Genomic DNA, 23,200 nt, shown 5'->3' with positions numbered 1-23,200 from the left:
AGGACTCAGATAGAATCTTCTGCAGAGGTGGACATTGACTCAGGCGCTTTCAAGTGAAATATCATTGAAAATGACTTTTAAAGGTCTGGTCTATGTACACAAACTTTTGGATGAGAATCTAATGGAGCAAGAAGATGAACAAGCAATGAGCTAAACCAACATGAAAGAGACAGACACAGACACATTAGTTGACCTGGGAAATTCTCATTTCATGTGCTCCCCCATATGACAGTTCACAACAAGGGAAGTGAAAAATTCAAAAGAATCTAAACCAATGAACTACGTTAGGCGACATTAACTCCTTGACCAAACTAAGAGAAGAGATGAGGATCATGTCCTCTAACTTCCTGCCTAAATGAATGCCAAATTCAAACGGCAATTTCCAGAAACAATAAACAAAGGGAATGGTAAGAAAGTGAATCTAAGAACTGCATTTCCCAATAAGATAGGATAGGATACATAATAGATTACCAGTCTTGGGAAAAGGAGCGAACCACACGCAAGGAAAGCCATTAGTCTACATTGTAAGAAATAAACAACAATCCTCCCCACAAGCAGCAGCAGGAGCAGCGCAGCAGCTGTGTTGTTGTTGGTGCTAGGCCCCATTTATGGTGGTATTAACATGGACAGCGTTCCCATCTTCAGGAATCTTGCCATTTACTTGAGTCCTCTGCCTCTGAACAAGGAACAAAGCACATGTTAGATGAAGTCAGATAAAGAAGAGTGGTTTTAGAATCCCAACTCCAAAAGAGAAAACAACTATTCATCATCTACCCTATCAGTGGGGTCTACAGAGTTCCCATTCAACAGCTTGTGACTCTCATCTCGGGTCTTCGTATCTCTCTCTTTGCTGCTCAATGGTAACAATGCTGCCCCATTTGTTCGATCAGGCAATTCTGCAAAAGAAAACCTTGATACATGAGATTTAACTTTATACAGGATGCCACATCAGGACGTCGATATATCGATGATAAACAAAAACTAACCTGGCAGTTTCTTGTCGACGAAAAATACCACCAAATTAACAGTATACCTACAGAGAAGTGACCGGTTTGTGATAAAGGAAGTAAGATCTGAACAAGAACAAATCAGTCTTACCATGCAACCACAACGTCGACGGTGTAATGTTTGCGAGATGCTATAATCAACAAACTCTGAATCACAGCAAACAACCACGCCAAATGCTTTATAAACCTGTAGTAAGGAACAAAATTAATTGGTCTCCATGCAACATTACAAGCTATGCATAGGCGCAATATACTGATTCACATTCCAACCAAGACTGAAGGGTGTATTAACCAAGGATAAATATACCTTTGTGTGCCATATTTCTGATAACTCCGCACAAAAACAAGAGTGAAGATCATGTGTGATGAAAAAATCAAATCACCACAGCCGTATAATACTCCCCTAACTGCATTGAACCCGAAAAGTCTTTACTCGTAAAAATGTTCAGATTTGAAGGGAAGACAAAAAGGCAGAATATGAAGACTATTGACCATGAAGCAAAAGTGTGATGTGCAATAGACTATGGAGATGCTTACAATTCATCAATAGAACTTCATAGGCATTATCTGGAGGAGGCAATGTGGCAAGTCTTGAACCCTGTATAATGCAGCCAGAGTTGGTTGATTATCCCGTTCAAACAATCATTGAACAAATTTAGGAGTAAAGATTTAGGAATTATCCCTCATAGAAAGGAAAGTGAACAACACAGAAGAAAAAAAGAACAATTAGTATGTGACTTGCAAAGGAAACCAAACCATATAGAACACACTTTTTCAAGACAAATACCTCACGACAATGATAGTTTGGACCAGGCAGCTGTGTGGAATAGAATGTTAAGATACGAAGAATTTGACAAGCCTGATGAAAACAGATTGAATCAGAACAGGGGATGCAAAAATTTGTAATGTTTTTAAAGTAAGATAACCAAATAACAAATTGGGTATGATAAATAAATGAATACTCACAACTAAAAATGCTAGAACCCTGCACCATAAAAGAACTGTATACACCTTTTTGCTCTTGAGAATAAAAGGGTGGAAAGACCACTGCAATTATTTTATTCCAAAGATTCTATTAGTACAAAATCAGAGCCGCACATAAGAACAGAAGAATCTTCTGATGAAACCCTTAGCTCAGAGTGATGAGTATATTAAATTGTTCAAGACACCGTACTTAATCGAAGACGAACAAGAAAGGCCTATCCATCACTAACAGAAGTAGGGAAATAAACAAGGCTAAAACAATGTATCAGAATTTCCTTTCTGCAAATGGAGTATTTGGACTGGAAAATTGATTCCAAACTCCATTGGTAAGAGATTTCAATTTCCAAGGACATTCATCACATTTGCTCAGCAAAGAGAGAAGGATTATGCAATGTTAGCAGTAGAAACTAAATAACAATATAAAGAACATATCACTTACCGCAACAAAGGATAAAAATATGAATGTGAAAAGAGTCTCACTGAGGTAAGCTTTGTCTTGTCCTAACTCCTACATATAAAAACTCATGTACTTAAACAATAGTAAATAAGAATAATAATAATAGTAGTAGTAGAAGAAGAAAATAAGGATGGGGAAAGGTTTAGGGATGAGAAAGATCAATACTGACAGGGAGAAGGAAGAACCCAACATCCTGAAGAATTGGACCTGGCCGATGTATGTAATGAACGCCATGAGCAGCAACTCCATGTATGTACTGATGAGAAGAAAGAAGCAGAAAGATTACATAAATGAGAAGACAACAAAGACAAAAATCATATAACTGAGATGACCAAAGTATTAAGATCCTAGAATTAGAATAATGTATCTGTTTTGTCACAATCGCACTTTTCTTGGCAGCGGAGTTTGCGATTGTGTCGCCTACGGCTGGACAACGTATGCTCTAGCCTTTGGCCCCGTTTGAGAAGAAGGTTTTAGAAAATGGGGCAGACCGAGATTTTTGAAAGCAAGTTTGAGATCTTTGAAAGCTAAGTTTGAAAGTAAAATAAGAGAAGATTTAAAAGCAACAAGGCAACACAACGGCTTAAATAACATATAACTTTTCGGATAGGAAAATCCAAGAAACTGCCTAAACCAGTTAGCTAGTGCAAACATGGGTGAATGGACATTTACTACAATTCTGAACCATGGACAAAGTATCAGCTAATTCTACCTCCAAACATAAAAAGAAATATACCAAATACCATGGAACTTTGGGTGTTCCACAAAACAACTAGAATTATGCATAAAAGGCAACCACATATTTGAGTCATTGATTAAAAAAAGGTTCTATTTGCAAAAGAAAAATAAAGTTCAGTTGTCACCTCTGCTTTGGATTTACTCGATGTATATCAGATGGGAAACTTTATTCAACTTTAAAAAATGAGACAAGTTACGTGTTCAAACATCACCAGTTCCAATGCTCGGTTGCATGAGAAACAAATCATGTAGATACATCAAAGCATTAAATCAATTCGAATTAAGAAGGAAAGGGGTGGGTAAACAAAGCCAATATCTCCAAAAACTCGCATCCATATAAAGGATCTGGTCTTCTCCTAATTCTTTTAATGTTGATCTTAGCGAATAAGCTTTCCATGGGGAAGGAGATGAGTGGGCGAGGGCCCACAAACAAGGTGAACAACAGTTTTCAAAGGAGAAGAATAAAAAGTAAAATGGCTTTATTACGAAGATTATTCATAGAAATGGATGGAAACGAATACCTGAAAGATAAGCCCACCAAGAAGGTACTTCCAATTCTCAATCAGAAGGCTGATCTCCGTACTAATCTCTGCGCAGAATCTTTTCCATAGCTTCTCACCAGGAAGAACAACGCATGAAAAAGATGAACATAGCATTTAGAAAGAAGGAACAGAGGTAGAGAGGTTCACAAATTTGTATTAAGAAAACCAACCAACCAACCAACCTTCGATGCTTCGCGACCAATGTAAAGATTCATCTTGAATGCGCGTAACAACCACTTCCATATTACTTCAAAGCCAAACTATGAAGAACAACATCGCGCACTTCAATATCTTGCCAACAATCCATAAAACCAATCTCAACCCAGAAAAAGAAATCCCTCAAAAAATCAAATCAGACCCCCAAATTCAAACAAAATTACGGTCAAAATGGGGAAAAATCAAACCCAAATGCCGCCTCCGAAAAACCCAGATTCAAAAGGAAGATCCAGTTCAAACTGAAGCACCCCAGTCCACAATTGCAATGGAGAATCAAAGGGGAAGCGATCAAAGAGAAATTAAGCAACAACACAATACAAGGAAAAAAAGAGAATCGAAAACGAAAGAGACCCTTTGGATTGTTAGTATCTGTAAGTGTTGCAGAGGGATTGTTTCTTTGGAAGATGCTAGAGAAATTGATCGAAGAAGAAGAAGAAGAAGAGGGTAAAGGGAAAGGCTGCTCTGTTACTACAAAAACAAAGAATATGAAAGATTTGCCGTTTTGGGTCTGACCTCTTCCACTACTTCCATTTCTCCGCTGAACAAAATTAAATAACCCACGATCTGGGGGATCCCTCAAATTTAAAACCCAAATTTAGGGGCACTTCTACAATTCTTCTTTAATTTATTTCTTAAAAAAAAAAAAAAAAAAACTAAGTAATTAGTATCATCAATAATCAAAATGGAAGCATATATTATATTCTCCCAAAGTTCTGTCTTTTGAGAAAAGGGAGAACTTAATTGCTTTTGGTGGCACATTCAACGTGACACTATTATCTTCATCCCCCCTAAGTTTGGGGTTACATAATAATGAATTATTCCAAAATTTCTATTCATTTTCCCCAAATTATCAAACATATTTTGATTAAATATGTTGCTTGACTTGCAATAAAGTATCAATTTTTCATGATACCCCTAATGTCACATTAAATTAACTATGCTTCATGGTTCATTATGACAGTCTAAATTACAAGAAATTGGATGGAAAATGGAAGTTTCAAAGTTGGAGCCCACGAAAGCTTCAGCCAGCGTGGAGATGGGATTATATCATGGGCCCATCCTCTTTTTACTAAATAAACAAATAAATATGTTTTCCAATATTTTCTTTTTAAAAGACTCAAATTTAAATATTAAATGAAGAGAAAATGTAAGAAGATTTCATTTAATGGGTGCCTTTTTGTAAGTAGGCACAAGCCCCATAATCGTGTAGGGTGGGTGAGGTGAGCTGAAGGGGCGAAGAAGAATCACAGCCACAAAATCAAAACCTAAACCAATTAAAAGAGGATTTCATTTTTTGAATAACGAACCATTTTTGCTTATAAGGGTACGTAAATCTCTCCCTAGCATATCAATTTTAAAATCCTAAAGCTGACATCAATATGTAACGGGTCAAAATGGACTATATCTACTAACGATAGGTTTTGGGTCATTACAAATGATATCAGGTCCAAACACAGAACGCTCACACCAAAGGAGGTGAAATGTGAGATCTCACGTCACCCCACATTTTTCTAAAAGTATGGAAACCTTTCTTTATAACATTCTTATAAGAGTTTGTGGGGTTGGATGATGGAAGTCCCACATGAGCTAATTTAGGGAATGATCATGAGTTCATAATCAAGGAACGCTGTCTCCATTAGAATGAGGCTTTTTGGGAAACTCAAAGCAAAGTTATGAGAGCTACTACTCAAAGTAGACAATATCATACCATTGTGGAGAGTCGTGTTCATTTAACACACGACACATCCTTCGGTGTATGACTATGATATCATTTTGAAATTAATTATTATAAATTTTATAGCCACTTTTGTAATATTGTCTAATATTTTCTTGCGACAATGAGCATGCTTTTTAGAATTTTGCAAGTAGCATTAAGTGATAATGTTTTTTATGCACATAAATGTCATTTTCGTAAACAACAATATGAGCTTTTTAAATTTTATTTTCAAATTTCAAATTCTTCTTTAACCAATTATCACATGTAGCTTCCCTCCATTGGGACGTTTACGAGCCCAAGAAGAGGCCCACCAGATGATATTGGGCCCAACTAATTGAATATCGCAAGCCCAGGTTCTAATTTATGGGCCTATTCCAATTGAGCCCATCTTTTCTTTTCTCAAGTTTCCTAAACTGCCCTCATCAGCACCATCAAAGGTCCAGTCCAGATCCAGTCCACTTCCTCTACAGCTCCTGAACACATTTTATCTTCGTTGCCAGACTCTCGGACCCTGAAACTTGATCTCTTTCGTGATTCTCAGCTGTTAAGAACCTTGTATACTGCAAGTTCCCTCGAGCATGGCGCTCCATACATCTAGTTTGTGCTGCAATGTGAGGACTGCTTCGCTTCTTTGATCTAATATGAATTTATTTTGTTCTTCTCTTTCTACTTTTCATCATTGATGTTATTTCAAGTGCATTAGCTTTACCTTCTGTAATTGATTTATATGTGTTCTTCATTGTAATGGATTGTCTCTCGGTTTAATTTTTATTTTATAAGCTGTATCTGGATCTGGATGTCAAATTTGAAATAGTTCGGTGATGTTGTGATTTTCTAGGGTTATGTTACCTTTATTAGCAATCGGAAGAACGTGCGTTGTTCCCAGAGTTGTGAGGTGTTTCATCATGTTCCTTCAGCTCTCCCTAAGCAATATGATATTGGCTTTGTTAAAGAATCTACAGGAGGATACGGATTTCTTTTTCCTTCTATTCCTCGTTGTTTGGGTTCAACAATTGGAAATTTCAGTAAGTTTCATCGAATTTTTTTCCATTTCCATGAGCTCTGATCTACTGCGTTTTAAATTTGTTTGAGTTTCCATTACTTTTTTGAAATATGCATTTTCGAGCTAGTGCAATGTATCTCTAATATAAGAATGGATAGACATACAGATATACAAAGAATTTTGTATAATTGACTTTGAATCTTGCTCCAATTTCGTCAGTAAATCAGCATTTTGGTAATATCTAGCGCAGGGCCCTGTAAACAATCTACTAGGATGCTATCGTTTCGACCTTGTCAACTGAAAGCCGAGAACTCGAGCGGTGAAAGCATTACACTCGATGCAGAAACCTTGAAGCAGGACCTGCAAAATGCCATTGCAGATGAAGACTACGCCAGAGCTGCAGAGATCAGAGATACCTTGAAAGCTCTTCAAGAGGACAGCAAAGCTTCAGTATTTGCAGCCAATGCTAAGTTCTACGAATCATTTCGGAACGGGGATCTTGCAGCAATGCAAACTCTTTGGGCACGAGGAGACAGCGTCTGCTGCGTGCACCCAGGCATGAGGGGGATATTGGGATACGACAATGTTATGACCAGTTGGGAGTATGTATGGGCAAATTATGAGTTCCCACTGGAGATTCAGCTCAAGGATGTTGAAGTTCATGCTAGAGGGGATGTTGGATATGTTACATGTGTGGAATTGGTGAAGACGAAAGGTAGCAGTTGGGGGGGACAGTTTGTTACCAACGTGTTTGAGAGAATTAATGGTCAATGGTTCATCTGTATTCACCATGCCTCACCTATAGATTTGTAATATAGAAACATTCAAATGCTTTAAGAAGATTCATGTCTCAGTTCGCGGTGTCATTGTGCTTGCCATAATTTTAATGTTTGCCATTATCAAAATCGACCCACTAATCCAGAGTATTAGTTCAGAAACTAAACTTGTAATTTAGGGAAGGAAAAAGTTGTGTAACAATGTCTAATATCTCCGCTCTATATATGCTCAGATGTTATTTTCTTTATACAAGGATAGTAGCGCAAAATTACTTGGTCGCTTGTCCAAGGCACTACAGACTATTCAAAATGGAGGATGAACGGTAAAGAAGGGACAATATTCAGCTCCATTGCAAAGGAAGAATCTTCAGTTGCTTGGAAGTAACAAAGAGCAGACTGGTTATACCCTTCCAACGGGAGAGAGAGGTGGGTTTGAGGCATATCTAATGCTAGCAAGCTGTTTTTCACGGACTGTGTCAATTCCATTAGAATTGGGAAACTTCATCACTTTTTCCTCGGGTGCAAACTTGCTTGCTTCTGAGGGATCTTCTGGTTTCTGCCCATTTAATACTGCAACACAGATGAAAAACGCCTGTAACATAGAGATCGAAGAATCGAAACGAACTTCAAAGAACCCACCCTTCAAGGGTGTCATACTGAACACGGGTTTATCTTCTTCGTCTCCCTGAAACAAAATGGACAGCCAGGATATTAATCGATGAAAGCGACGAAGTCAATAAAGTGTTCATAATCAATTCTTAAGTTTTACCTGCACATGAAGTTCGAGGCATTTGGTGATAGGACACGCCTTGGATGTAATTACTTTGTCCGGAATGGACAGTATACGCAGTTTGCAACCAACGTCCCAACCACCACAGTCACAAACTCCGCCTGATCTCCACCTATTGATCAATGGCGAAGGCTCACCGCTGCTTGGTGACCCATGAACAGCACCCGGAAGTATTATTACAGCATTATCCTCAGACAAAGACTTCATGCAGCTCTCTATCAAAACGTTACCACTTTGTCGCCCATCATGCTTCAAGTTTTCGGTAGGAATCTTTAGAACGATGGCTGCAAGTTCTCTGTTTTTCACTATGATTGCTGATTCACGATCTCCCGGCCTCATCTCAACACCAAACAGTACAGATTCTCTTAATATATATTTACCATTGTTGTGTTCATTCGATTTACAATCAGAATTCACTTTCATCTGCCCAATGACATTGTAGGCATAGCCATAACTTCTATCCCTATGCCCTGGTCGTATCCAACCACCGGTCTTTCTTTTTATTTCATTAACTAGGTAGAATGTATAGTTCTGCCCTGATTCATTCTTCCCAGACGGGGTTAAATCTTTAGCAGTGGCTGCAAGAATATTCCTGTTGTTATCCACCAATAATTTAAACAAGGGAAAACCATTCTTCATCGTAAACTGTAAGAGGGCTTGCATTGGGGACTCATTATGCTTCTTTTGGTGAGTGCTGCCAAGACCAGTTGGCCAAAGGCTTACAGAGTTGACGTTTCCTTCAATCGGATGGTGAGAATTTGAGGATTTATGCTTCAGTATTGGCTCTATCAGTCTTCTTAAAGGGCTAGACCTAGTTCTGTTATGTCCATTTACCTTCTTTCTATCTGAATTGTCTGAGCAACCAGCATTTTCAGAAATCACTGGACCAGATTTTGGAATAGTGTGCGTGGAACTTAACTGTGGTACAGTCGAGCTCTCCTTAAAACTGAAACTTCTCCCCATCCGTCCTAAGCTGAAGCTCAAACGACGAATTGGTGAAGGATGCCTACCTTTTCTAGCTCCTGAATCAGGGGTTTTATCATCCGATCTCTCAAGAGTATCAACAAGGTCGTCGGAATGGGTAGGCTTAATAAATGGGGACCCCTTTTCTATTTTTTTACCTCCAGAAGGACTTAAACTTGGCTTCTGATTTGAGTAAGGGGGAACTTGAGATGAAGAACATGAAAGTTCTGCAACAGTATCACAGATCATAGAATCTTGCATTCTGCCCCTCATGGGTTCAACGTCAGCTAAAGACGGCAACGGACATGAGTATGGAATGTCTGAACCACATTCAGAAGAGAGAATATCCTCTGGAGAAAATATCTCTGAATAAGTACACGAATTCACATCTGTCATGTTCTCGTCAAATGATGTTCTGGAATTGAAGGGCAGAAACCGTTCGTCTAAATCCTTTGGCTTCGGTTTAAGTAGGGGATTGACATCTTGCTGGTAATTGAAATAATTGTAAGGGAGATCAGTATCTGTACACTGCTTCCCCTCCCTCTTCTTTGTTTCATAATTTTCAGCATTAATATGATCCTTCGAAGCAAGTGATATGCCATAACTCGATTTTGATGGCCTCTCTCCTCTTCCTAAAACCATCTTCTCATTTGCTTCTTTTCTTTGGATATTTGTCTCAATGGGTTTCTCAATACTATTGTTCATCAAACCAGGTGATGTCTCAAAAGTCGATTTTGATGGTCTCTCTCCTATTCCTAAAACCATCCTCTCGTCTGATTTTTTCTGAATATTTGTTCCAATGGGCTTCTCTTTCCTATGATTTGTTTTGCCACCCAAAACATGTGTACTTTTAGGACAAGGCGACACTCCTGACTGTCTTATGGGAGAGGAAAAATCCACCATTTCTGAAATCATCTTCCGATCAGAACGCTTTGTCCTTTCTCTTTCATGCTCCATGTTTGAATCATTTCCCCCCGATGAGGATGATGTACAAGTCCTTTGTATTCTTTGCCGCCCCTTGATTGCACTCTTTGAACCACTATCAAAATCTAGGGAACGACTGGCATTCCGGACAGAGGTGACACAATGAGAACGCTCCTCCTTAAGTGATGGGATCAAACCAGACCGAAGTGAAGAGTGTGATTTATCTGATATTTCACTGTGAGTTAGACGAGGGAAAGTAGGCAGTCCAGTCGTCTGTTTTAATGATAAATTACTCCCACTGCACAGTGCATCATCTTTACCTTTGGTTGGACAACGCGTCTGTTTGTGTTTCCAATTCTCGAGTCGCGTCCAATCTAGAACCCCAACATTCAAAGCCTTCCCTTGGAGATTTTCACCTCTCTCTGCACGAAGGAGATAACCTGGCAAGTTCGACATATGCCTAACAAGCTCGTCTTCTCCAATTGAACTCCCTTCGACGCTCTTACCCTGCCAGTACATAGAAGATTTTTCCCGAGCAATGTTGGCACCCTTCGTTGACACAAAATATAAATCGGTGCGTGGTCGAGCAGAACCTTTCATCTTTAACTGCTCTTGTCCTGTTGGACATGGACACCGTTTTGATTGGGGCAACACGGCCACCTCCTTCCCAATCCTTGAGCTATGTCGATGGCTTGAACTCCTTCCGAGCTCCAAGCTGGATCCCATACTACAGCAAGCACTGAAAACTAGTACATTATTAAACGATGTCAGAAAGACCAGGATGATCAACCGTGCCTTATTTAACTTACAATTTCAGCTGCAAAACCAAATGGCACTAGTAGTTCTAAATTTAGTTATTTCAAAATGATTATTACCGTGAACATCCACAGTTTCCAAGGTTTTTTTTTATTTATTTATCAGAAACAGCATCCTCGCATACCTAACTCTCTCATCTACCTATAGATAATCCAACAAAAAATTGGTCATATTTTCCCCTAGTTCACCCCTTATGTTACCACATTGAGCAATCTTTTAAGATTTAAACAAAAATAGAGCACATGAATTGAAGTCAAAGCAGGAAAGTTCACAGATCTAAGGATCTCCCCAACTCTTATACAAATTGCTAGCAGCTTCAGAAATCGAAGTAAACAAAAATCTGCATGACGAAAAGGAAAAGAAAAAAGAGAAGAGAGAGAGGACGGCAGTTTCTTCCAGATAAAGACAAAAAACCTGAAATAATTTACTAAGTCAGTGAGCAAACATTGCTATTTCTAGAGAAATAAGAGAAATGGCGAATGTCACTATTATCAATCAACCTCAAGCCAAAACCAACCCGCAAAAGAAAGCAAAACATTCTCAATCCTTCAGCCTGCAATTCCTCCACAACAAACAAAACAGATCGCAGCAAGAAAGAAAGCAGAATCAAAATGTAGCATGGAGAAAGAGTAATAGACATACCTACAGAAATCCAGTAAAATGCAGGCTCATAAGAGGTATAGGGAATAGGATCACGCGAAACTCATCGATCCCGATGAAGATCCGAAGCGTGATTACGACTGAACGTTAAACAGAGAAAGAAGAGAAAAATAAAAAGAAAGAATAAAAATCTGGTAATATGCTGTGGATTATAAGCAAAGCAAGGAATTACAGCAGCAGTGAAGAAAGAAAGATAAAGAGAGAAACTGAAGCGGCAATGAATTTACCATTCTTCTCGGTTTCCGTCCGTTCCCTCTGCTCGATGCCGGAGAAGAGAAGAAGAAAAGTCAGCAATTGCAGAGACAAAAACAAATACAGAAAATCAGAACTAAAAAGTCTCCATCTCTGGACTCTGAGAGTGAGAGAGAGAAGTTTCAGAATGGAAGAAAGAGAGAGAGAAATGAAACGCACCGTTTTCCTTTTATTTCATCCCATCAAACGGTGGAAAAGGAAACCTGCTAGGCTACGGGTTCACCCACTATCGCCGGTCACACTCATTCAGGGATTAGTGGGACCCATTTCTTTATCACGAATCCCTAAGCCCAATGGGCCCTACCGATGACGTCAGCAGCTCTTACCTATTGGTGCTTTCGTCCATTAAAGCCCAAGTCGCTATCTGCTTTGTGGACTAAACATTTGTTCTTTTCTTCTTCTTCTTCTTTTATTTATTTATTTATTTTATAATTAAATTATAATTTTATTGTTCTTTATTATTTAATTAATGGGCTAATTATGATCTTAAACTGTCCCTCAAAGATATAATTAGCATGCGATTAGTTTGTAATGCTTAAAAGGACGTTTTCTAAAAATAAATAAAATAAAATAAAAAAAAATAAAATAAAAAAGAGGGGGAAAAAAAGTGGTCAAACGGCGGAGCACTTGTCTTTCTATACCGCTCTTTAAGCAACAAAATCTCTTTAAATTATTAAAGTTTATTCCTTCCTCCCCTCCCCACTACTTTTTAAATCTCTCATCTTAAATTTTTAAAACCATAATCAGACATATGTTAATCAAATTAATTAAAAAATAAGCCAAAAAACCTGTTTTTATTATTATTATTATTTTAATAATTGATTGAATTATTGTCACATTAAAAATATCAAACTATTGAGAAATTTTAAATGTATTTCCCTCGTGTCGCGAGAATCTTTCTCTGTTTCCTTCTTTGTCCTTTGCCAGTTCAATTTATTCTCCCTATTTTTTGCACTTTCACACTTTCACTCTCTGCCCTTTTTGGTACAAATTTTGAAATATATGCCATTTATTTATGAATTATATAAAAAAATGCTTTTCAACTTTTTTTTCTTTTATTCCAAAAATATTTATTTTACTCTCAAACTGGATACAATAGTTTGACTTTTAAATTCTGAAACTGTTTGGTTGGTTTAATTAGATTTAAACTCTCAATTAAGTTCTTAGCTGTAGTTAATTAGACCATAAATATTTGTAATTAATTCTTATTAATTTAGTTAATTCAGGAAATTTCAAAAGGCTTTTCTAAAATTAAATGACATGGGCCGCGTGACATAAACCTAGAAGATTCACAGCCCATCGGCCCACGCAAACTTTACTGCCAGGCCCATATGAATATAAGAACCTGAACCATCTTCTTTTCTTCTGAGGTTGAGGTTGAGGTTGAGGATGGTGAGTCCCAGTTAACTAATTTAGAGAATGATTATGGGTTTATAAATGAGAAATACTATCTCTATTGGTACGAGGCCTTTTGAGAATCTGAAAGCAAAATGATTCAAAATATTCAAAATGAAGTTTCCCCAAATGAAGAGACAAGGGTCGACTACAGTGCATCTCCCAGTGCATCCACTGCAACGCAAAGTGTATCAAATTCATTATCTTCAGCATCACTGAACAGTTATTCTTCTATTGAAGAACTTTCGGATGAGACACCTCCAAGGAAGTATAAATCTTTAGCTGACATATATGCATCTATGTCAATTATGAAGAAGCAACTGAAAAAGAAGACGGGAAGAAAGCCATGGCAGTAGAGATGTAGTCCGTTAAGAAAAATGGAACATGGGATATGGTTGACCTACAAACGAAAAGTTTTATGGAGATTTACAAGAAGAGGTTTATATAACACCACCAGAGGAATTCATAAAGGAAGACAAAAAAACAAAGGTATACAAGCTGAGATAGACATTGTACGGATTAAAGCAGATATATTTAGGAAGGACTTACCAAAAGAAAAACTTTATACTTGACATCTACAACTTTGAATCAAATGGGACTGTTGAGATATGATGGAAAATATTCAAAATGAATGGATATGATTTAAAGTAATTGAGATATGATTCAAATATTCAAACTATTAAGATTTTAGGACATTTTTACATGATTTACTATTTCTGGTAGAGTGTATATGCTATAAATTCGGTAATTATGCAACCCTCTAATCATCAAGTTAGTAGACTATCATTTTTTTCCAACACAGCTTATGTTCAAATGGAACAATATCATACCACTCCCGTAAAAACCTCAAATGTTTTTCCGCCTCAGTGCCATTGGCAAAATTCTCTACCAACATATCTGGAATCCATTACAAGAGATCAACGCTGAAATGGAGTCCCGCAAGTCACCTCCGGAACAATATGAGAGAACAGATTCAGGAATTGACTTGATCGAGCCACATTTAAAAAGGAAAAATTCACAGAATAATTCAAGTTATTGCGACTTCCACCAACAATCGAATCAGTTCCGTTCCAGAAATCCTTACCTACTTTCCTGTAATCATCCTCCTCCTCCACCTATAAATTCAACTCCTAATCCGAACTTCACCTGGAAGCAAATCAGTAAGTCTTTCCACTACAAATTTCCTCCTATAACTCAACATTTGATCAGAAAATGTCGATCCGTTTCAACAACTTCTTCCCTACTGATCGCAAGGAACGCTACTGCGTTGAGGATCGCCCCTCAGGCGGCAAGTCCCCTGAGGATTGGAAAGGGCGCTACTACGTCGAGGATCGACGCTCGTTCGACAAATTCCCCGAGGAACAGAAAGAACGCTACTACATCAAGGATCGCAATTCTTACGATCAATTCCACGAGAAAGATGCCCTCGCCCGTCCCTTCCGTACCTCCATGGCTTCTAATTCCTCCGCCATGAACGCTCAGTTTGACTTCAAGGAGACTGCCGATGCGCACGTGTTGAGGCTAGAGCTTCCCGGAGTGAAAAAGCACGAAGTCAAACTGGAGATTGAAGACAATGGAGGCCTCTGTATCAGCACTGAAATTAGGGCTGAGAAAGAGGAGATAAGCGACATTTGGCGCCGTGTGGAACGAAGCAGCGGAAGATTGTACCGGCGTGTTGTTCTACCGGAGAGCGCCGACGTGGATAAGGTGAAAGCGGAAATGAATAACGGAATACTAACAGTTACAGTGCCCAAACACCATTTCAAGAAGCCGATCGCCCGAATCGTCCAAATCTCTGGCCATTAAAACCAACAAAAGTTTCAGTCCTACATTGCAACTGATAGAGATGAAGCCTACTAAAATTTTAAATAATAACGCTTTTATTTTATAATCTGAAAATATAATTTAAAAGAAATAATGTTATTACCACTATGTCCTCCTTTGTTTTACACACTAAGAAAATCAATAAAGGTTATATTTATTTTCTTTTCAATTTGGAGTGATCTTTTATTCAACTAAAAAAACAATAATAATATTTTCTATTAAAAAAACAAGCCTGATAAATTATATTATATTAAAGAAATCAAAATAATATTTATTTCATTTATTTATTTATTTTTATGACATTAAAGATTAATTTCATAAAAATAAATATGCTTTACGCTAGCCGCTGCTGTCTACCTCTGCAATTTAATCGTGTATTTGTAACGGCTCCTATATTTAAATAGTAAATTAAAGTAAATCACACATTTTACCAAAAAAATATTATATAAAAAAATTACACAAAATATAAAGAATTTAATTTTCTACTCCGATTGTTATGAGTGAGTCTCTTACTATTTTAGAACATGATTGTGGGTTAATAAGTAAAAAAATACATCGAACAAAAAATTGTGAGTCTCGACGGTGTAGTCAAAAGTGACTGAAGTGTCGAACAAAAGGTGTCTTTGTTCAAGGACTCCAAAGAAAAGAGTCGAGCCTCGATTAAAGGGAGTCTATTTGAGAGCTCCATAAATTTAATAGTGTACTTTGTTTGAGGGAAAGATTGTTAAAGATCATTAAGTAAAAAGGTGTAGGAAATGATTACGTGAATAGTTGTGATTTCTAGCCATATATTCGAAACTTTCGTTCCAGCAGTGAAGAAGATGTTATTTCGATCTGAACTTTGCGCAGGAGGATCGCTTCAAGGCGAGTCATGGAATCTGAATGACGTAGGCCTCAACTCCATTTACACGCGCACGTGTATTTCACACGCATTACTTTTGAATAGGCCTTGTCTAAACAACCGCAGTGAAGCACACGCGCTATTCCAGATTTTAAAAGCCCCCCGTGGTTTCGCCGAAAACAGTCCTCGTTCGAAAAAGTCTCGTAGTAAAGGAGCAATGATGGCTCTGAAAACGACGTCTCACCACAACCTCGGCGGCGTCCCGCCACCGGCGGTGGAGTCCAATCCCGCCAACACAAACAATGCCGGGAAGACGGTGGTGCATAAGACATTATACTGGGGCCATGATGCCCAAGTCCTGTTCACCGGCTGGCCCGGTACCAACTCCGCTATGTACGCATTGGCGGTGATTTTCGTGTTCGTTTTGGCGGTGTTCGTGGAATGGCTTACTTATTTAAACTTCATGAAGCAAAGCGCCGACAATGTGTTGACGGTGGTGCTGCAGAGCGCGATACACGCAGTACGTACTGGTTTGAAGTATATGGTGATGTTATCAGTGATGTCGTTCAACGGTGGGATCTTCCTGGCGGCGGTCGGTGGCCACGCAGTGGGCTTCGTTCTCTTCAGAGGCCGAGCCGAAAGAAAGGCGGAGTCAGATTCCCCCAAGCCCAATGGACCATTAACATTCTAATACGGGCCTAGCTCATGCGCACCTTTCCCTTTATTTTGCCTATCATATCAATAAATATAAATATATATTTAATTTCTTTAGAGGCTTTTTTATTTAGTGATTAAATTTGACACAATTTGAAGGGCGGTGAGATATTTGTGTAGGCAGGTAGGTCGGTCGGTGGAAATAGAGGGCGGGAAAGTCAAAAAGGAAGGAAGATGCGGAAAATTAAGGGGGAAGGCATTGTGATGGGATGGAATCGAGGACTTAAAAGACGAGGAGCGTGCGCGTAGATAGCCATCGGTAGTGCGCGCCATGTGCGGGTTCTTACGTGACAGATGACACTGCACGTCCCTCCACATTAACGCGTCCTTCAACCATCCACACGCCCCACTACGCCTCCCTCCACTACCTCCTCATTTTCTCACATTTTGGATTATTTTATAATATTTCGTTACTGGGTTAGCCTTAAATAAGCTCTTAAACACACATTTACTTTCTAAATTTGTTTAAATCTCGAATCAATGAATCAAAAATGAATGGTGAAAGATGGACATCTGCCACGTGGAAAAGCACGTGACACGTGTAGTGGAGGGTTGAAGAAGGGTGAAGGGGTAGGCAGGGCAGGTAAATGGGAGATTCTTCCGTCTTAAGCAAAGTATATTATTCTCTCCCAATCACACTCCTTATCCATCCACTTAATTTCAATTAACCAACGAAATTCCATGCTTTAACTAATAACTATGATTAACAGATGGTAATACAAAATTAATAAATACAGCAAATGGGGAGGGAGGGTGGACTTGTGAGAGTCCGAAAAAGGTGCCCCCCAAGGCCCCAGTGCAGCAGCACATGGGCTTTTATAGAATCTAGAATTAATTTCTTTTATTCACACAAAAAGAGGTGGAAAATACACCCTGATATCTGGATCCACCCTTGTTCTTCACTTTGACTGAGTGACCTCAGTCCCTCACCCAAACAAAAAATAAACTAACTAAATAACTTGCTGTAACTTCTTTTTTTCTATTCCTTCTCTAAATCTAACCACAAATATCATAATATCTTCATCTTTACCAATTCTGTACTGTGACGATCCCGAACTAACTTTCTATAGTGACGGTTTAGTTTCAGTAAGTCCATTCTTGGGGAAGCTTGATTTCATGCTCTGTTGCTGCCTGCCGACGGCTGTTGCGTTTTTGATAATTTGCACCGCGGTTGAATTGCAGCCTCAGGAGGACATCTACAACACAAAACAAGAGCATAACACCGAACTAATCAGATGGTGAGTGATTCCTGTGTTCAGAACAATTAGAGGGTGGATTCTACTTTACCGTTATCTGAATTGAATCGTCCGGCGGCAACGGGTTGAAGATGGGGTTGACTGCAAATGTCTTCGAGGTTAAGATTCAGGGCTTGCATCACTCTGGCAGGAACCAACACCGTAGGACAGTCTGTGGGTCGAAAAGGAAACTCGTGATTTAGTTTAATTCATTACCAAACATAAATTCGTGTAAAATTGGTGAGGTTGAAGAATTTAATGCCCTCTTCCTTTACCGAACTGTTTCTATATGGGCATAATTAAGCTTTTAGGAAGACGAAAGGAGAGGACGGACCTGGCTTTCTTCTCTGTTGAGAATGAGTGGCGGTATGGCGAGGCAAAAAGACACCAGTTCCAGCGCATTCCCTTTTGCCGCCTGGTGTTCCAACAAACAGAGACCTCGTACCGGAGCCTTGCGGCGGCTGACGCCATGGAGATGATGACAATCCCCGACCGCTCATCATTCCGTTATGAACTATTTGATGGATCTGTTGTTGTTGATACCCTGCATGATAATTTATCTGCTCAGCGACGGTCAGGTTTTGTCGCTGCATAATTTCCTTCTGTTGTAGATGCTGAAACTGCGAAAGAACATTGAATCCAATAATGAACCGAAATAGACGGCTAATTCAACAGAAACACAGATCTCAATTGAAAAATTAATTTAAATCGCATAAAGGAGTTGAGAGATTTACTTGCATAGCCTGCAACTGCTGGTAAAACCCGTTATCGGAGCTCGAGTTTTTCACCGGAAGAGAAACTTGAGGTGCTCCTCTATTTTGATGAACAACTCCATGATTCTCCGTCATTCGCATCCTCGCTACTTGCCCTGCAGCCGCATGCAGCAGATCCCATGTAGCCGGCGGAGATGGAACCTTACAATTACCTTTAGGACTTCCTCGACTAGAACCTTGACTACAGCCACTGCCACTCCCCATATCGCAAAGAGTCGACTGTGGAGATCCAGCCAAAACTATTTCCTAAAAAAAAAAAACCTAAAGATTAGACATAAAAGAAACAGAGCAACCATCAAAAATCAAATCGAATCAGCTTCGAGTTGAAACCTTAGCATTATCAGAATCGAGACCATCATCAACGGTGGAGCGAGCCATATGAAGAGTCAATCCAGCGACAAGATCTTCCAGATCACTCTCCGTTTCACTGGAACCCTTCAACGATTCAGTAGTAGAACTAAAATCCGAAAATCCACCAAAAGTCCCAAACTCAAGCGGAAACGACGGCCGTCCAGACTGAAAAGCAGTCGAACACAACGAGTTCCGGCCATTGTTCTTATTAGTAGCACAACTCTCTTGGTCGTCATGATCGTCAGAAAGAAACTGAGGAGGAAGCCAAAACTCGCCGTCGTCTAAACTCTCAGCCATGACCACCGACCAATTACAACACCAAATCGTTACAGTAAGGAGAAAGAAAGAGAGAAAACCTAGAAATTCTGAAACACAGAAGAGAATCGAAGAAGGTGAAGGGAGGCAGAGATTTAAAAGAAAGGGTTTCTTTATAGCAAAAAAAGGAAACGAATTTTTATAAAAAAAAAGGAAATAAAAATAAAAATAAAAATATATTCACATAATTAGAGGGGGCAAGGGCTGAGTGTCACTACGTGCACCTTCATTTGTAAAGCGTCCCTTCCACAAAGCTTGCGCCAGTTGTCGTTGGCGCCACTATTATTAAATTTTAAATTTTTTAAAAATAAATAATAAAAACCACTGGAACTGTCATGTAACGTGCAAATAGGCAGCAGCTCTGCGGGGTGAGGTTAGTGTACCCCACCTAACCGCTTTTACTTTTTACTTTTACATGACAGTTAAAACAAAAGAGTAAAACACATAATAAATTATTATCTTTATAAAATTTGTAATATCGATGACGTAAAACACTAATAAATTATTATCTTTATAAAATTTGTAATATCGATGACGGCGTACGTTAGCGTAGGTCAAAGAAAGTACAGATTCCAATCGAAACTGTAATTAATTGTGATGAATTTCATAAATAGGCTCCCAAAATTAAATATATTTTCATAAGAGGAAAATAGGCATAAGAATTTAATTTATAATAAATACATATTTATTTAAAAGGAAAGCGCATGAAATATACTTAAATCCCATTAGTAAATATTATTTACAGAAAATAAATGTAATTATTTTTATAAAATACTTAAATTACAAGCAACATACATAAAAGAGGAATCTTTTGGCCAGATGTCACGACCACACCGTGATTCTTCACGCAACCGAGTTTCCAATAAAGTGAATATGAAAAGGGAAAGGAAAATAAATATAAAATAAAATAGAAAAATAAATATAAAATAAAATAGAAAAATAAATATAAAATAAAATAGAAAAAGGAGGATCATTGGATTCGGTTTTAATCTTGGAAAGCGTACAAGAAATATATCATGATATTTTTTTTAACCCAAAGTACCAAAACTTACCTTATCAATTAATTTTGTATTTTATGTATATATGTTTATTATTTATTATATTTTATTTCTAGTTCCATCCTTGTCTTATTTGAGTTGTGGTCAATGACAACATTAATTAAACTACGTCGTCACCCACAACCCACATGTTCGGCCTCTCGTCATGTTATATTTTTATTCTTTTCTTCTAATTATTTTTTTTTAAATTCAAGTGGGAGTTTCGGCTAAAACGGTGGAAATTAAATGAAATACCCGCCGGAATTCGAGGGGATTAGTGGGTAATTTGACGTTTTGTAATTGGGTCGGGTCGGGTCGGTTCCGGGTTTTGGACTCGTGTGAAAAGTGAATATATTTCTGTCTTGCTGGCTTTCAACCATCACACATGAGGGATATCTTTAAAATATAAACAATTTCAAAATTTAATAAATATTTATAGCAATTAGATATGACTCGCTAATAGTACTATAGTCTTCTTCAAAATAAATAAATAATAATAAAATCGTTCCTGCAACGGACCAAGATATATAATGTTTACTAACGGTGGACTTAGATTGTTACAGATGGTATCATAATCAGTCGATATATTCATGAGTAGTGCTGTTAAACTTAGAGTAGATCATATCTATAATTAATCTACTTTTACTATGAATGAAGGAGAATCTATAATTTAGTAGTTTGTTATCATGTATAAGTCTCCCTATGTAATTCTCATTATACACATCTATAAATACACGAGTTAGTGACCCATATGAGTAACAATGTCATCATCGAACGAACACGTTTTAATCCAATTCCCAATTCATTTTGGCGTCATAGCGTGGTTTCAATTTACCACCAGTCAAACTATGTAGTACACCACCTACCATTTCATTAATTCAATATAATCTTAAATCCTCCTCTTCCTCCTCGCCGCTTTAATCAGCATCGATTTTCTCAAATCCCACCGACACTCGTCTTACAAATTAAATACTGTTATTTAAAAAACATTAAATTTATTCTGGTTTGGTTTCGAAGAATTTTGAGAGTGACGGTGGCCGACACATCGTACCATTGCGTTGTTACTTCTGTGTTTACTGCAATGATTGAACGTAGTTTTCAGATCTTCCTGGTCGCCGACATCAATGTCTATTACCGGATAACTCTCCTTTTCTTAATGGGCTCGGAAAGCCCATTCGTGCGATCAAATAATGGGCCGTAAAGGAACTTCCGTACAGTCGGCCTGCAACATGAAGCTGAGCCCACTTCACTTGTAAAAGCCCAATGTTGAGAAAAACTCAAGGGTATTACAGTCATTACGAGAAAGGACAGCACGAGAAGTTTCTGAGTAGATTCCTTTTGAGTTTGTCTCTCCAATCAAGGCATCTAAGAAATTAATTAGGAACTAAGCTCCATTTCCTGCACGTGATAAGCACGTGGATTACAACAATGAATTCCCAGATTTCCTTGCCGCGCTTGCCTCATTAGTTGCAGCCATTTTGAAGCAATCTGCAGGTCCACACAGAAGAAGAAGAAGAAGAAGCAATCCCAGAAAGCACAACAATGGTGAAGGATCGGAAGATCGGAGTGGCTCTGGATTTCTCCAACAGCAGCAAAAACGCTCTCAAATGGGCTATCGACAACTTAGCCGACAAAGGCGACATTCTTTACATCATCTACGTTAACCCTAAATCACTCGATCAATCCGCGCCTCAGCTCTCCGCTGAATCCGGCTCTCGTCAGTAGTCAGCCTAATCCTTCTTTGTTCTCTTTCTGTTTTCACAAGCTTCTGTAAATCTTGACAATCCGGTTGCGTGTTTGACAGCTCTGATTCCGTTGTCCCAGTTTCGAGAGCCTGAAGTGTTGAAGAAGTACGATGTCGAAATCGACATTGAAGCCCTCGATATTCTCGACACTGGCTGTAGACAGAAAGAGGTAGCGATCTTGAATTTGCGACGCCTTGTTAGTTTTCAAAACATAAGTATAATGGATTAACATCGAAATTAACCTGCGATCTTAGATTACGGTTGTGTCGAAGCTTTACTGGGGAGATGCGAGGGAGAAACTTCTGGATGCGATTGAAGATCTGAAACTCGATTCTCTGGTAATGGGAAGCAGAGGACTGAGTACGATCCGAAGGTTTGTTTCCTTTTTTCATCTTCTTGGAACGAATCTTATTTTGTAAGGGATGAACAATTGGTGATGTTTATTTTTTGTTTCTGGGAAAATAGGATTCTGCTTGGGAGTGTTAGCAATTACGTGATTACGCACGCTCCTTGCCCTGTGACAGTCGTGAAGGATTCGAACTTCAAGCATCATTAAGGCGTGAAATCGGTGATTTCTGATTCAGTTCATTAATTCAGTGATGTTGTTTATTTTGAAAATGCTGTTTGTGTTCTTGAGAAAACCTTGATGTTCTTGTTTGGTGAATAATAAAATGTTTTCGATGTTTAAGTTGAATCCACTGCCTGGGAATTAGAACATTAATAATTGGTTGTTAAAATATTTTAAGCTAATTGGATAAGATTAGGGATCAGTATTATTTTATTCGAGAGCTGTCTCCTCCATGTGCTGTGTTTTCATAAGAACAAGTCCCTTGGCGTGATTGTCCCAAAAGTATAAAATCTGCTGACCATTTGACAAAAGTGGCCCAACGAATTGGATCCCATTCCTTTCAAGAAATTAATCTTACCCTCAAATTCAAATTCACCTAATTAACTTTTTTTTTTTTTTTTCTTCTTCATATGACTTGATCCATTCGGTTTCAAACGCATATGCTAGAGAGGGGAGAGCTTTTTAGGGTTTTACAAGGTTTCAAACATGTTTGCTGGAGAGAAGTTTTCACACCCCTATAAGAAATGTTTTATGTTCTCGTCTAACCACGAGACGAG

At 38.4% G+C, this 23,200-nt stretch overlaps 7 protein-coding genes across 11 annotated transcripts; 4 read left to right on the top strand and 3 right to left on the bottom strand.

Moving 5' to 3' along the window:
- Positions 1-184: 184 nt before the first annotated feature.
- On the bottom strand, positions 185-4,542 carry LOC111470085 (phosphatidylinositol:ceramide inositolphosphotransferase 1-like). 2 transcript variants are annotated; one of them, XM_023115563.1, is made up of 13 exons: positions 4,458-4,542; positions 3,911-3,988; positions 3,708-3,797; positions 2,618-2,704; positions 2,431-2,499; positions 1,974-2,054; positions 1,795-1,866; positions 1,545-1,605; positions 1,315-1,414; positions 1,099-1,194; positions 987-1,033; positions 775-896; positions 185-676 (listed from the first exon to the last, which is right to left on the bottom strand). In XM_023115563.1, the coding sequence occupies exons 1-13, from the start codon at positions 4,473-4,475 to the stop codon at positions 596-598; spliced, it is 1,002 nt and encodes a 333-aa protein (XP_022971331.1). In that variant the 5' UTR covers positions 4,476-4,542; the 3' UTR covers positions 185-595. The 2 variants fall into 2 exon arrangements, with proteins under 2 accessions (XP_022971331.1, XP_022971332.1); XM_023115564.1 differs by lacking the exon at positions 4,458-4,542 and adding an exon at positions 4,296-4,403.
- On the top strand, positions 4,294-22,769 carry LOC111470090 (universal stress protein PHOS32-like). Its single transcript, XM_023115569.1, has 5 exons — positions 4,294-4,388; positions 21,835-22,047; positions 22,135-22,244; positions 22,330-22,448; positions 22,541-22,769. The coding sequence occupies exons 1-5, from the start codon at positions 4,349-4,351 to the stop codon at positions 22,629-22,631; spliced, it is 573 nt and encodes a 190-aa protein (XP_022971337.1). The 5' UTR covers positions 4,294-4,348; the 3' UTR covers positions 22,632-22,769.
- LOC111470086 lies at positions 6,111-7,551 on the top strand. Its single transcript, XM_023115565.1, has 3 exons — positions 6,111-6,272; positions 6,500-6,686; positions 6,915-7,551. The coding sequence occupies exons 1-3, from the start codon at positions 6,240-6,242 to the stop codon at positions 7,475-7,477; spliced, it is 783 nt and encodes a 260-aa protein (XP_022971333.1). The 5' UTR covers positions 6,111-6,239; the 3' UTR covers positions 7,478-7,551.
- On the bottom strand, positions 7,591-12,216 carry LOC111470078. 4 transcript variants are annotated; one of them, XM_023115552.1, is made up of 4 exons: positions 11,821-12,216; positions 11,576-11,673; positions 8,210-10,863; positions 7,591-8,125 (listed from the first exon to the last, which is right to left on the bottom strand). In XM_023115552.1, the coding sequence occupies exons 3-4, from the start codon at positions 10,841-10,843 to the stop codon at positions 7,841-7,843; spliced, it is 2,919 nt and encodes a 972-aa protein (XP_022971320.1). In that variant the 5' UTR covers positions 10,844-10,863; positions 11,576-11,673; positions 11,821-12,216; the 3' UTR covers positions 7,591-7,840. The 4 variants fall into 4 exon arrangements, with proteins under 4 accessions (XP_022971320.1, XP_022971322.1, XP_022971321.1 ...); XM_023115554.1 differs by having other exon boundaries at positions 8,210-10,856; XM_023115553.1 differs by lacking the exons at positions 11,576-11,673; positions 11,821-12,216 and adding an exon at positions 10,993-11,486.
- LOC111470089 (17.3 kDa class I heat shock protein-like) lies at positions 14,377-15,206 on the top strand. Its single transcript, XM_023115568.1, has 2 exons — positions 14,377-15,108; positions 15,141-15,206. The coding sequence occupies exon 1, from the start codon at positions 14,453-14,455 to the stop codon at positions 15,044-15,046; it is 594 nt and encodes a 197-aa protein (XP_022971336.1). The 5' UTR covers positions 14,377-14,452; the 3' UTR covers positions 15,047-15,108; positions 15,141-15,206.
- Positions 15,559-17,079, top strand: LOC111470087 (copper transporter 6-like). The gene has a single exon (XM_023115566.1). It carries the CDS (start codon positions 15,886-15,888, stop codon positions 16,594-16,596), a length of 711 nt encoding a protein of 236 aa, XP_022971334.1. The 5' UTR covers positions 15,559-15,885; the 3' UTR covers positions 16,597-17,079.
- On the bottom strand, positions 17,287-19,399 carry LOC111470084. Its single transcript, XM_023115562.1, has 5 exons — positions 18,958-19,399; positions 18,589-18,873; positions 18,189-18,474; positions 17,907-18,026; positions 17,287-17,815 (listed from the first exon to the last, which is right to left on the bottom strand). Exons 1-5 carry the CDS (start codon positions 19,273-19,275, stop codon positions 17,703-17,705), a joined length of 1,122 nt encoding a protein of 373 aa, XP_022971330.1. The 5' UTR covers positions 19,276-19,399; the 3' UTR covers positions 17,287-17,702.
- Positions 22,770-23,200: the final 431 nt, after the last annotated feature.

The sequence above is a fragment of the Cucurbita maxima genome, unplaced genomic scaffold (genome assembly GCF_002738345.1).
Source record: "Cucurbita maxima cultivar Rimu unplaced genomic scaffold, Cmax_1.0 Cma_Scf00043, whole genome shotgun sequence".
NCBI lineage: Eukaryota > Viridiplantae > Streptophyta > Magnoliopsida > Cucurbitales > Cucurbitaceae > Cucurbita > Cucurbita maxima.
This window is presented reverse-complemented; position numbering and strand designations above follow the sequence as displayed.